Source organism: Ruditapes philippinarum, unplaced genomic scaffold, assembly GCF_026571515.1.
Source record: "Ruditapes philippinarum isolate M1 unplaced genomic scaffold, ASM2657151v2 ctg1099_1_1_1_1, whole genome shotgun sequence".
NCBI lineage: Eukaryota > Metazoa > Mollusca > Bivalvia > Venerida > Veneridae > Ruditapes > Ruditapes philippinarum.
Genome location: NW_026862937.1, coordinates 168572 through 183462, shown reverse-complemented (window position 1 = coordinate 183462; position 14891 = coordinate 168572). Strand labels below are relative to the sequence as shown.

The 14891-nt window shown below is 31.2% G+C and overlaps 1 protein-coding gene across 1 annotated transcript in view; it reads right to left on the bottom strand.

The window, feature by feature from the left end:
- The window catches only part of LOC132720664 (calcitonin gene-related peptide type 1 receptor-like), a 36712-nt gene extending 23095 nt beyond the window's left edge, over positions 1 to 13617 (bottom strand). Inside the window, exons 1-5 of the mRNA XM_060704837.1 lie at positions 13256 to 13617; positions 10626 to 11064; positions 9543 to 9634; positions 8368 to 8459; positions 7459 to 7612 (exon numbers count right to left, since the gene is read on the bottom strand). Coding sequence (XP_060560820.1) covers positions 7459 to 7612; positions 8368 to 8459; positions 9543 to 9634; positions 10626 to 11064; positions 13256 to 13303 — 825 coding nt within the window. The 5' untranslated portion in view covers positions 13304 to 13617. The remainder of the gene's footprint in view (positions 1 to 7458; positions 7613 to 8367; positions 8460 to 9542; positions 9635 to 10625; positions 11065 to 13255) is intronic.
- Between the last annotated feature and the right edge of the window lie 1274 nt (positions 13618 to 14891).

The following is a 14891-nucleotide window of genomic DNA, read 5'->3' as shown; positions in this document are numbered from 1 at the left end:
CTCATTATTGTGAACAATTGTGGCAAGTATTTACAAAAACCCTTAAAAGATAAAATAGTTATGGGCCGGACACGACATATACCCTCAAATAGACAATGTTGACCTTGAATGAGCAAGTGCGACCTTGACCCTGGAGGTAGGGGTCTGATTGTTGCGCATGACACATCGTCTTATTATAAGAAACATTTGTGCCAAGTTATTTCAGATTCCTTCCATAAATGACAAAGTTATGGATCGGACACGGAAGTGTGACGGACGGACAGACGGACGGACAGACGGACGGAGCCTATTTCTATATCCCCCTTTTTTCTTCGAAAAGGCGGGGGACAAAAAAAAGAATCGCTAAAAGAAGTCCATCACGGAAAACATGAAAATGTTGCAGGCTCAGTTTAATTAAACCTGTTCATGGACGGTAGTGGTACTTGCAAGCTACCGTCCTCGCCTCCTAGCACCGGCTTCAGCAGAATTCACATTAAACATGAACTGGTACACATCTGTGGATGTGTTCATAGGGCGGTTATCATGGAACCTTCAATGTGACACGTTATTGCCATTCTATGAAAAGCGGCATATATTACCCCAAGGTTAAAAATTGCGTGTACCCTAAACAAGAATACAATGAGTGATACTAAATAAAATGAAATTTTGAGAGGGGATCGGAGGTTATGAAGCCTGCATACCACAGATAAGCTGTCAAAAGACACAATTAACAAGCAGGCAACACCCTAAGGGTGATTAAACAGTATTTAAGTGAGCAATAATTGCAACCTTAAATTATATTTTATGTTGGAGTTTCCATCTACAATAATGTATTTTATAAGTATTTAAAAAGGGTTTGTTACGTTTGGCTTTCTTGGATTTTAAGTTTCAACTACAGTGAGGTCATGTGAAAACATTCCTGCTTTAGTGTAAAGAAAGACCCTAGATACCCTTTGTGAAACATTTCAGACACGAGCGGGCACCTGACTAGAACCACCGACCTTCCGTAAATTACCTTGATTGATTCCATACATACAAAGAATCCAAAGTCATGATGGGATTTCAACTACAGCAGTAAATGAAAGATGATTTGAAGTCGACACGCTTATCCCTACTTTGCCACTATTCAGGCTCACTAAAGAAGATATTGTAATTGTCTGACCTTAATTTATACTCTATAGCTTTCAACATTATTTTCGTTTTCAGAAACATGAAAACTTCTATACAAGATGTCTGAAATAAGAAAAAAACAGCTTTTAAATAATAATAACAAAATAATCGTCACTTCAACAAAGAAGCATTCGAAATAACGCCATGATCATGATTTGATTTGAATGTTTTGGTATCCCCGATTGCAACCGAAACCATTTGAACAACCTTATTGGTAGAAAGTCATGTAAATTTCATCATATTAAGCCAAGTAGTTACTGAGCGGATGAGATTGCACACACATGTGTACGACAGACGGACGAATAGCCATCGTGCCAATGAGCTCACAGAGATTTAAATGTCTATGTAACATTTATACATTTTACCTAGTATATATAGAAAATATCTAGTCTAAACTGTAACCGAAATCTGGGTATAAACTGTAACAAAATCGGATAAAAATCGCTAGGTCTATGCTGTACCCCTGCACTAACGTTTTGTAGATTTACTTTTTCTAGGCATGCATAAATAATGTTAAAATTGGAAAAAAATGCATTGGTTTCTCGATTCAAATTTTCAAACTGTCAAATCTGCACATTTATGAGACAATATAGAGATAAATCTGCGGTGCAGAGTCTGAAGAAATATATGACTAGATACCGGATTCTGTTTCTTACAAGCAAAGCACAAAAACATATTTTAGAAACTAAACTACTTGTAGTATGGACTGGAATAAAAATCACCTACTAGTCCTCCCAACAAATAACCCTCCATCTTTAAGATTCTATACTGTAACCAAAAAAACGCGATACTGTAACACGTTCCCTACGGTGCGTCTGCTAATTTGATACTTTTCCATGCCTGGACCTATCTTGACAGTTTATTTATTTAGCTGAATGTTTGTGTTTTTAATAAATGTTAGCACTATATTTGTACTGACAACATAATTCAATATATGTTGATATTATGAATGTTGTTTTTAGGTGAAGGGTTTTGTTGCTAATGTGTGTTGTTATTGTTGTTGTTATTTGTGATTGTTGTTATTGCTTTCTTGATATTTTTTTGTTGTTTTTTATGTTTGTTGTTATTTTGGTTTTTTGTTGTTGTTTTGTTATTTGTTGTTTCTTTTTTTTTCTTTTTTTTTTGGGGGGGGGGATTCTGTTTGTTCGTATGTTTGTTTTGTTTCAGTGTTTAAAGAACAGAATTCGAAAGTCTTCTCTTCATATGAACATGAACGTTATCTCCGATTACAGTGAATGTCATTACGACATTAAAGCATTCTTGAATGACAGTTTGTTCTGATGTGCTATAGATATTTATGATTGAGGTTCCAATTCAGTTTGAGAAGGCAATAAATGCTGTGTGATTATGTGATTGCAACAATTGTTTGCCGTAAACAATAGCCATGTACTTAATCTCTGTGCTGTCATAGTTTTCTGATCATTAAGGAGCATTGAGTCCTAAAGGTTGAATACTGCAAAAACCGGTGCTAGGCGGGGTTGGGATATTTAGCAATTTCCAATATCCTTTATGAAACGAGCCTGCAATTTTCACCTCTTTAATTTTGTTAAAATTGCTCTCAAGGATAAATCCTTTTTTCCGAATATTTCCGAATATTCTCGAATATTTCCGGTAACATGATTGAAGGTAGATTTTCTGATTTGACGATGTCATTGAGTTATGACAATATGAATCAATCTCAAAATTGCACACTTTTAGTTTGTAGAAACTGTTAATGATTAGTAAACTAATTACGTATGTACATTTTACGTTTATATTCGTTTAATTCACATAATGTAGGCTGACATAAGCATAGTATATTATATCCAAAGCAGAACAATATAAGTCTTCGAAATTACATATAAGTAGTTAACATTCGTTGGTTAAATTGGAATACCATATCATATCGACGTATTTACGATAACCGCCTTGTGAACATATCTGCAGGGGTTTCTGAATTCAAAATTTCACCATTTTCATGTTTAACTCTTGAATTCTGCTTAAGCCAGTGTGGACCGTAGCTTGAACTTTCCAGTACTGTCCATGAACAGGCTCTATCAAACCGAGCCCGCAACATTTCAATTTTGCCGTGTTGGGCTTGTTGCCAAAACATTGTGTTTTCTGTGACGCTACGAAAATATCCAAATAGAAATATCAAGTATAGTAATTAATTCATCATTTTTTCTATTTTTAGTAAAAAAAAATATGGACATGTAATTCATGGAAATGTCGATATGGTAATAAAATTGCCGATATATATGTTTGAGTATTTTACAGGCATTTGTGCTGAATAAAAATAAAGTATATATGACACTTATGCCACTCCGTAGAAAATTATCTTGACATATTGGAGAATAATAATCTGAAGCCTTCATATTATTCTATGAAATATCATATGGCCTAAAAGCTTTTAGCAACAAATATAGTTTATATGACGGATGTATTTGAATAAATACTGACTAGGATCACTTTGCTTTTTATATTGGATAATAAATTACTACCAATCTACTTCTTACAAGAAACTAGGACGAGCCGTCGAGCTGTTTCACAAAACTATAGTCGAAAAAAAGAGGAAAACGGCATCCCTAAAATACGTGCGAAAAGGCAAATTAAAATTTCTGCAGGCTCGGTTTGCATTTTTACTTGAGAACCAGGCCCCGTGTTCACTAACAAAAGATCAGGATCAGGATTAAGTGATCCTGATTTTATTTTCATTGTTTTATGTTACTAAAATTAATCATGCTTTCATAGAATTGAATGGTATATATTCAAAATGTAAAATATTGCTGATTTGCAAAGAAACCAAACTATTTTGGGATAAAATCAACAAAAAACAAAACAAATACAAAAATTTTCAGATCAAAATAAGGATCAATTTTAGGATCAAGATCAATATTTGGATCAACTGTAAAATGCCCGTATCTTGCAAAAAAACAATAAATTTATTTTAAAATTTCATAAACTTGCTATTGCAAGTCTAGTTTTATCAAATTAATATTAGATATTTAATCTTTGAGGATAAACAATGAAGAATATTAGAGTTTTTAAATTTGATCCTGATCTTGATCCTGATCCTTAAATCTTTGTGAACACGGGGCCATATGTCGCTTTTAGTGGAATGGCACGAAAGTGTCAAATTAAACGTTCCATGATCACCGCCGTATAAATACATCAGTGGATGATTCTAAATTCAAAATTTTACAATTACATGTTTAAATGTTGAATACTGCTTACGTCGGTACTAGGGTGCGTGGACCGTAGCTTACACTTTCCAGTACTATCCATGAATTGGCACAATCAAATGGAGTCTGCAATATTTTGCCGTTTTGGGCTTTCTTTATCCATTTGATCGATTGTGATCATAAACAGATCTACGGGACTTGTGAGTGCAGACTACAGCCAATGCTCCCTAGCACCGGCTGAAGCAGATTTCAGCATTTAAACATACAATTGTTAAATTTTGAATTTAGAAACATTCGCAGATGTTATTATTTAACATCGAGCAAAACCGTATTCCGCACATGTTAAGTGTGTTTAGAAATAATAAGGTAAAGACGGTAATCTATTATTGTTTACATGAATGTACGTAAAGGAGTGTCCATTTCTGGTGATTATCGATTATTTGATTAAATAATTAGCTATATATTTTCATCTTCCTTCGTACAATACGACGATGACGGGCGTTAAATAAGGTTCATTAAATATAAAAGATAACAAATATATGGTCGTTAATATTCTAATGAGGTTTAGAAATTGTAAATAATGTGTCATATTAGCGTTATTTAGCGGACATACACCATTTTAACAAATGTGTCTATAAAACATTCTTCTATATTTTGATTGGATATAGCATATCTTCACTCCCCTGGTAACTTAATGGGGATACATGTTTTATGCAGCTATTTTTCAAATCGTGTATTTATTTGTTCTTGTCTTCTTTTATTTATATGTGTTGCCCCTTGTAATGTAATGCTATTGTTTGACCCTTGTAAAGTAACGCTATTTCTTGCCTCTTCAGGATTTGCAAGGAATATTTAACTTTAATCTCAATATTGTATGTAACACTGTTAAAATATAAAAAAACAAAAAGCAGCAAGGAAGGGCGGCATTCAATGAACGCATCCCTCATCACAACCCTGCAACACAGTTCCACAATAAGTCTTGACATAATAGTTATAGTTTCATCCCGAGAATGGCTATGTGCAATATATTTAGTATAAATGTGTAATAAAGTCAACGCTAATGAGACTTAAACAAATAAAAGATTAATATTTAATCTATGAATAACAATGTTGCAAATAATATATGACTTATACTCTCACACGTAATCTATGATTTCAAATGTAACATATATGCTGAGAATGAAACGTTCAAACATAAGCTATGTATTGCATAGTGTCACATCATGTGAATTTCCAAATTATTACGATGTCATATATATTCTAGGTAATAATGTCACACTTAATATAGTCACACGTACGTATATCTATGAATAGGTTAAAGTTTATTAGTACGTTTTTACAAGTTAAATTGGTCGCGCGGCGCACACTAAGAATTGTTGTTTACTATTTAATTATAATTATTTGATGTTAATGATACATATAATGTTACACAATAAAAAATCTATGAATTTTTAACGTCATAAGATACTGATTTTATATCTAATACCAGGATATAAAGGCGTTAAAAACCTTCATTGCAGGAGGCGGAGAATGTGACAGATCGATATGTCTCAAAACAAAGAAATAATTACTGTCAGCAGATGGTAAACAATGATAGAAGAGTCTAAATTAACAAAAACTGATGGAATATCAAATGAGACGAATTGTGTATATAAAGGAAACACTTTTTAACAAAAATGAAACAAATTTTTAATGATTTATTGGTACACTTACAAGTACATGTAAACGTTTAAGATAACCATTTTAAATTATCCACTTGTGCGTTTGAATAAGAAAAGTGTTAGGATTAACCGATCTTATTTGACTAAATTATAGATTATATTATATTATAGAAAACCATAGGCAGATAAACAACTGTGAACCAAATTCATTGCCTTATCCATGTTAAGAGTATTCAACCTAAAATGATTTGGTAATAATTATAATAATAATATATTTCTGTTTATTGTTGGCTATATTGTAATAAAAGCATACTAGTTTTGTTGGATTTCAAGTCAAAACAAGCGACATGTAAAGGTCATAAGACGACTTTACAGCTGAGTGAGAAATACCTCTAGTGTCCATTCATTCTTTCCGTATTTAAGGCACGAGCGGGAACTATTACTTTAATAGGCGAGGGTAATATTGCAAACTACTGTATATATACGGCCATATAATCTGTCAGAATATTAATAACGAACTAATCTCTTTTTTCAGGAAAAGTGAGATTCCTTCATTAATTGACAGCAGGTGTGTATATAAAACTGTATAATCGTCACGATTATCCAATGAAAAGCGTCTATACAAACGTAAAGTATTATAAGAATTAATGTACTGAAGTATTTTACGAGTCTGCTTTAGAGCAAGTGCTCAACATGACGTCCATATACGTAACAATGTACGTGAGCGTTACCAAACAATATTTCTAGTATATTTTCGATTAATTGTGTTTAACAACAGACAAGATACGTTGTCTTATATTAAGATTGCAGACGAAATATAGCAATTTACTAATGATGTACTGCAGGGAGGTGCTTTGTTTGGCATAAATCACTGAAAACTCTAGATGAGATATTGTTATGATTATCACAATATTTACGATATCTGTAAATGTTACAACATGATTTAGTTGGCGAAATGTTTTGTTTTCCATAGAATACCCATTAATGTTATTAACTGGATGCATTATAGGGAGTCTGATAGAACGGTAATGTAATTGGAAGAAAAGAAACGAATCAACCTAACGTTAATTAAATTGGAGTAAAGGTGAGAAATTTCAGAAAAATTTGAATATACTTATAAACAAAAGTTACAAAAAAATGAAATATGTAAAGGACATAAATGAATGACTGTACCCACTGATGCTTACCTTAGACTGATTTATTAGATATTATTTATTATTTAAAACAATATAACATGCCTTCATATATACATATAAATACAAAACACACTATAATTTAGAAACAGGATTGAGAAAGAAGTCAATGACTTTTTTTTACATTTGTCTCCTGTATATATACTAGTACACTTCTACATATCTACATACCGTTAAGAAGGGAACCTAAATTAAGTCATCAGTGCTGGAAAAATGTCTGAATTATAAAATTCTTGATATTACTTCCATGATACCATTTAACATAATTTTCATAAGGAGAGCATGACTACTTACAGAATTTTTGAAGAGCATCGTTTCAGAAACTTTGTCATTTGTTATCCTATCGTAGGTAACGAGTGTATTCCAGAGAATGGTAAATACGCCACTGAGTATTAAAGAGACAAAGAAATTGACATGTAGCCGAATCCGGTGCTGATGGATAAGAGATCTGCAATAGATGCACCAAAAGGTAAAACTGATGCTGGTTTCATAGCTATAGCTTATAAATGTAAAATGCAATTTTCAATATTGATACAATTTAAAGAAACGTACCTCTAAATTCGTAAAACATGTATTTCCAATTTTTGTTAAAAGTAAGAAAATGTTCAAAATAGTAAAAATATTTAATCTCGTGTCGAAAAACAGAATCTCAAAATGGCAACATTGATAATGTTGCAGGCTTGGTTTGATTATGCCTGTACGTATAAGTTCTGCTGTTGGCGTTTACTATCCAAACAGAAAATCAAAGTATGTAAAGTTAGCTTTTACTACATAAGAAAATGCGTTAAAATCTTATAATAAAAATGATTTCAATGACTCATATGGATTGTCAATATCTATATTTATTAAATTTCAAAAATATATAATTCTTTTTCAAGTTTTTTTTTATTTACTTCCTCATCTGGAGATGACACGCTTACATATAAAATAAATAAGCAACTCATAATTTCTAAAGCTAAAAGTATTGACATAAAACCTATTAGTAGTAAGGAACAGCTATAAACCATTTTCAGAAATGATACATATCTTAGTCTTAAAACTTTATCAACCGTTCAACGTACGACTTAACACTGCCATTATAGCATGTATAATATCTTGTCCCATTGGCTTACACTGCCTTTTACAATAAAAAAAGACTCTTTGCCACCAATTTTATAATGCATTGTGAAAAGGTTGATGTAATCGAATAAAGGAGACACCTACTTGTAACTTATGAAGATGAAAACAGATGGGATCAGACATAGCAGACTAACGATCTGGCATCCAAGACTAATATATATGGAAATCTTCAGCTCCTGAAATTAGAAAAAAGAACAGAATGACAAAAAGTCATGAAATTCTTTATGGAAATGGAATTGAAATGTCAAATAAATGACTTTTGCGTATTGTTAAGGATGCAGAGCACAATGTTTTACTACTGGAGAGTCACGAAGCTAATAAAGATACTAAAACTTAAACACAGTTAAAATGTTTCCTGATTCCTTTCTATCCCCTCGGGTTGCGCATGATATATGTATGGTTTTGTACAAATATTTTCCGAAATAAAAATAATTCAGTTGTTACAGAACAGCTCGAAGATCGAAATATAAATGTATATATTTCATTAAATAGTTGTTTTTTATAATATCTTTATCATTACATTATTTTTAAAGTCAAATATGTTAAATCAGAATTTAAACTTTCTTTGAAATATCATTTATTTGAACGTACAGTGTTACTTTCAGGTAGAACATTTACGATTTACTTATCATCGTAATCAATTGAAGCATTTTCACATAATATAAGTTTATGTATAAAGTTTTCCATCGTTCAAGTTAAAAGGATCGGTAATGCACTGAAACCATATATGCAATGATGGTTCGGCATCAAATATTAAAGGGAGTAATGCATTTCTTAAGAACATGTCTCGCTTACAGCTAATAGTGTGATTGAGTCTCTCTTTTCAGCCATTGCCTTGTCAACATATGAGTACCACACGCTCAATACAAACTTAAATGCTTATAAATCGCACTTAAACTAGACAAATACATACGAATCTGCGGTCTGAAATGTTTAATAATTTACTTATTTTCGACCAGACTGTCCTATATCAAATCATAATGAAAAATATTATCCTCTTCAAGTGTTTGGTCTAACATAATATTAGTGGTAAAATAAATATATTAGACATACCGGTATGTCAAAGTAAGATAAATTCGATCTTGCCACATTTCTTATTTGCACAAAGGTGATATATAAAAATGTTATTTTTTGTTTTAGTTTTTCCTGGTCTGTAACCCAGTAAGTAAAACAATGTCAATAGCAGCGGAGGCGTTTGTCTTTTTTTTCTATTTAATGGATTTATATTGTCTATGTCTTTTATATGTATGGATAAGTACCTGGTAATTAAGACAAGGTGTGTAGTCTGTCCAATCATATTTTCCATTCTTTAACCATGTTCCATCAGGCTGGCATGTCTTCAACGCTGATCCTTAAAAATAGATTAAGATAAAACTTTTTACTTACTCATGTTTAGAAGGGCCTATCCAAATCCTGTGTTCCCTAAATGATAGAAGGATCGGGAGTAGGTGATCCTGATTGATTCTGATACAGAGTGAATGCTTTAAATACAGACCGGTCATTTCTATCTTAAATAATTTGTATCCGGAAATCTTAAATACGTATATTATGTTGAATCATTTATCTATTCAGTTAAAAGGCTTAATAAAAGCTTTAAAGCTTTCTGTATTTATGATACAGAATTGTACAGTATACAATAACTTCGTAATATATCAATACGTGTTGATAAAAAATTTGGATAAATTATAAGTTGCTATTATTTTCTGAATTAATAATTTAAGCATTAAGCATAAAATATTTCTTAAATATTCATTTGTTTAATAAGCTTAGTGGCAAAAACACATTTTAATTGACAGCTTTTTTACATTGACTAACATTAAACAAAATCAAACAGAGTAGCTTCGCCACTTGTGTTTCGTTAACACATTTCTTTCATTGGACGCTAATTGAGATGTTTAAAATCACTATATACAATAATTGGTAAGTTTATTCAATAAAACATTAACTTATTTATGTTAACATAAACATGTTATTTCATTTTATTTCTATGTGTAATATTTTAATTTCCTTTTTATTTCAGTTTATTCAAGAAAATCTAAGAAAATCTGCGCATACCTGAATATCTGTTTTCTGCATTGTAAGGTATCGGTTTCTAACATGAAATATGATCTATGTTTAAAGTTTAATTGCAAAATCATGTATAAACCTGAACAGAATACTAGTATATCACAAGATGCGATTATACGGCAACGTATTCCATCGATTCTGACTCCCAATTAGGACTTCTTGAGAAACTAAGGATAAAATGTCTTCAAAGAAATAATTCAATATTTGAATATAAGGTTACTTGATTGTTATGAAAATCTTTGTATATATGCTTATTTATATTACATATCACTTACTTGTAGGCACCGAGTATTGTAGAAAGTTAGGACACGATATGTCACTTGTAATTCCGGGAGACCCTGCATCCCAACAAGCGAAGCCGTCCCACGTGGCAGCGCATGTTTTATTAATGTCTACATCAGGTGATTGGATTTGACGCTGACAACACGTCCTTGCAGCAGAACAACAAGAGGTCCACCTGTTACACTCATCCGCTGTTAGAGTTTCACACAGACTCTCTACAGCTGATATGTTATAAATATCTGGTACTACTACTTTACTGATTTGATTACTTGAGCCATTTGCTGTGGAAATCAAGTTCATGTTGTTCGCATGAGGTTTAAATTCATGATTTGGAAAGAGAAAATAGTAGCACCAAGCACACGCATGGTTATTGAAGTCGTCTGGGTTGTAGACACCAAATTTACTTCTGCATGTGCTTGTAAAGCAAATGGTCTGAAAAAGAACTCTTATATATATCATATAAGTTAAATAACAGTTAATATTTACAAGTGATAAACATACAGTTTCTCATTTCTTTAATACACACAGGAATGAGATTAACAAAAATATTAAAACATTTAAATGTCCTTTAAAATATGTATTCTCAAATTGGTAATTATTGAAGAGGTCATCAGACCTCTTCAGAGTGTTGAGAATGACTGCTGCTGGCGGCATCCATTTTTATGTATTTAATTGAATTTAATTAACTTTAATTTAAAGCCTAAAATCATTAAAACCAATCTACAAAAATTGTTATGCGCACGTTTCGCTTCAAAATACGACTTTACTTAAAAGAAAAATTAAAATCGTTGTGAACAAATCGTTAAAATGAAAAATCGGAAAATATCATTTGAATAAGAAGAGAAGAGCTTAAATTTCAATCGTTTTTCTGAAATTCACAAATATTATTGCTCAATGTTCAGCCCTTAAATTTATTGTCGGAACATTTCAATATTTCTAAGTGTTCTATTTTCTTTATAAAGGGTATACCACGAATCGGCTTTTATTTTTATTACATGATATAGTTTATATCTGAATTCATTTCAATTCTTATGCAACGCACCAATGTCTTACAGGCAAGACAATGAAAGACAGATATGGCTTCTATAAGTAGTCCCTTGATAGTCATTTCAAAGTTTCGGGGCATTTGTGTTTTGGTAAAGGTGTCACATGAAAGTCTTCTAAAAAACAAGAGATCAAAGAAACATTTAAATCTTTAAAAAGAATTAGTAGACAAAAAGCATTACTCAGAAATATGTCTTCCTGACATTATTGTAGATGTCATGACGACATTTTAAGAGCCAATCCGTCTTAATGACATAATTGTTATTCAAACTAAGGCATTATCTCTGAGGCAAGATTCATATGTTAATATTTATTCAAGTTAAAACTTGCGACCGTGGAGCATAAACACAATCCGCATGATTATTCGAAGATGTAAACAATATCTAATGCATTCACGGACAGTACCGTCATAAATTGCTCTTCACACGGTTGCGCAACTTTAAAGTGTTTACATAAAAATGTCTGTTTTTCTCTTTGTTATCTGATTGCCGGTTTCATGCAATTTTAATTTCAGTCTGAATAAATCTTGTAGTTTGAAATGTATATAGAGTTATAAGTTTATTTGTGCTCAAATGTTGGTATTGTGTGTGACGGTACAAGTAAAAGTTTAACATTTGTAAATTATATACAGTGTACTTCCGTATAAACAAAAGAAACGAGATATATCACATTGAAATATATATTTTACTTGCAATTCTTAATTGGTCGGCTTTTTTTACTGTTATTATTCAGAATCATAACACACTTTGTGTAAGTGCTTCATCTGGTAACTTAAGAATTTTGTATGATTTTACAATTTTTTTACAAGATTTTTATAACGGTTCATAATTTTACATTTCGATCTCAAATATTCATTTGTAGAATATAACCTATCCTTTAAACTAGAGTCAAGAAATTGAAAAAAGGAGGGTAATTGTTGACGCATATAATCTGTCACATGAAAATTCACACTTGATTTTAAGGTGATTGGTGACAGGAAATCAAAGATAAAAATCTTAAATTGTTGAATCAATTTGGTGTCAGAAATGTTTCGGTATAGTAGGAGCAAATATGGCTATTTTATACTGAATTCTTAAATGAGATGATATTTTGTTTATAGGAGTTCTACCAAACAGATGTTTGGTTGCAATTGCAATCTACATGTACAAATCTATAATGTAAGCTTGGATATCAATTAAATAAGTTAACTCTTGTAAATAGAAATAAATTAATTAATTTATTATCAAAATTAAAAAAATGTGAAGCTCGATGTAATAACATTAGGCTTAGAACTTTTTTATCAAAAGAACGACTTAACAACACCATTTTTTACAAAATGTTATAAAATACATTAAATATAAAGTTTGAATGTTTGAAAAAAAGTTGAGTCTTCGTCTTGAGCGAGATATTTTCACAATTTTTAAAAATTATTTATTTTTAATTTGATTTATTATAATGTGGAATAAGAAATGGATATGCATTATAAAAATGCTGACAACTGACAATGCAATAAATTATAAAACTTATATTTTACAAACTCAAGGTAAACTTAAAATTTAATTAAATGATAATACATATGAATGATCTAAAAGTAACTTACAGTTAAAACTGAAAGTATCCATAATAAAGAGAACTTCAAATTGTTCATGCTGGATATAATCTCCTTGACAACCCTTTTTAGACTGCTATCATTCTAGATATCCACTTTGTTTGAAGCCTCAAACATTATTTTTTTTCCATAATGAAACTTGCTATGACTTCGTAACTCTTAAATAAATACAAATTACACGTTTCTTCACGAAGAATTACCGACTATCGGGAAAATCAGCTGAAACTGGAGACTCTTCTTCACACTCGTTCTCTCTCTTTCTACCAATGAAGGTATTCTCCTTCTGCATCAGGTTGTCATTCAATCTGTATTTCCGATTTAAACAGAGATCTTAGATTTTGTTCCTTTTCGTGTACACCCGTGGAAAGCACTCAATATCCCTTTACAGTGTATTAGTTAAATAATCTTAAAGCAGTTGTAAGCTTGTAAAGCCTCGGCCGCTAGACCTTATAACCAACTTGAAGTCTTTTTACTTTACGAATTTACAATAATGCTCAATTTCGTCTTTGATTACAATTTACAATAAATCATAATTTTACTGCAGTTGTTTGTATAGCAATATAATATCACGTCTGACCAATGAAAAGCGACGATACAAATGTGCAGTACATCAAATAATCAATATAATTTACTCTTATTGGACGAATCTTGTCAAAAAGTGGATATAAAATAAATCAACAAGACGCTTTATTATATGGATGAGATTTTGAAACAAATTTGATAATAATACCAAATGTTAATTTTAGAAAAACTGTCAAGTTAAGTTATCAAATGACATCATGGCAATGATCAGCAGGATTTAAAAATGTTACACAACTTTACGGTGTTTGATACGTTGCTTGTTTGTTTTTATGCTGTTGTTTTTTAATATTGTTTTATTGACGACAAGCACAGTTAACAAATCATACAGCTACACCAATAAAGATAAAATGAGTGAAACATGTAGTCATCCAATTATTGTAACTAACACAGATTTATTTTCAACCTTACAACACGTTTCTACATACATTACATTTACACCTAAACAAAACGTTTTAAAACAAAGCTGAAGAAAGCAATGTGTGTCTAATTATTTATGTAATATAAACATTGTACAGTTAACGTAGAGAGCTAATGTTTATCTCAAGTGAAGAAAGATAAATGTTTATTTTACATTTCATGCTTCACAAACAGTTTCTACTGCATATTGTTTAATGTGCCAGTTCTTGAAAATATCAAAGGCTTATGAACAAGTATAAAGGATAAATTATCTTTATTTATATGATCTGTTCCTCATCATTTTCCTTTTCGCTGAAAAAGACATGTTTTATCTTTTATTTCATGATACCGTAACAAGTACAATTAGAGGCATCTATTAAATCACATATTTGCCATAATTGAATCTTATTTGATCAAATGTTTTTTGCAGCATGTATTTAAGTTCTTAGAAAATAGAAAAAATCGATCAGACCTTAGAAATTATTTTATTGCGATATGATTGTCATAAGACTATCAGGGCTTATTTTGTAATGTTCCAACAATGAAACGATCAATGTTGACATGTTATCACACATTCTAAGTTACTAGAGAAAATATGTTCTTGCATAGCAGACTGGCGTTTCCATGTGTTTTACCCATGCCGGAAATT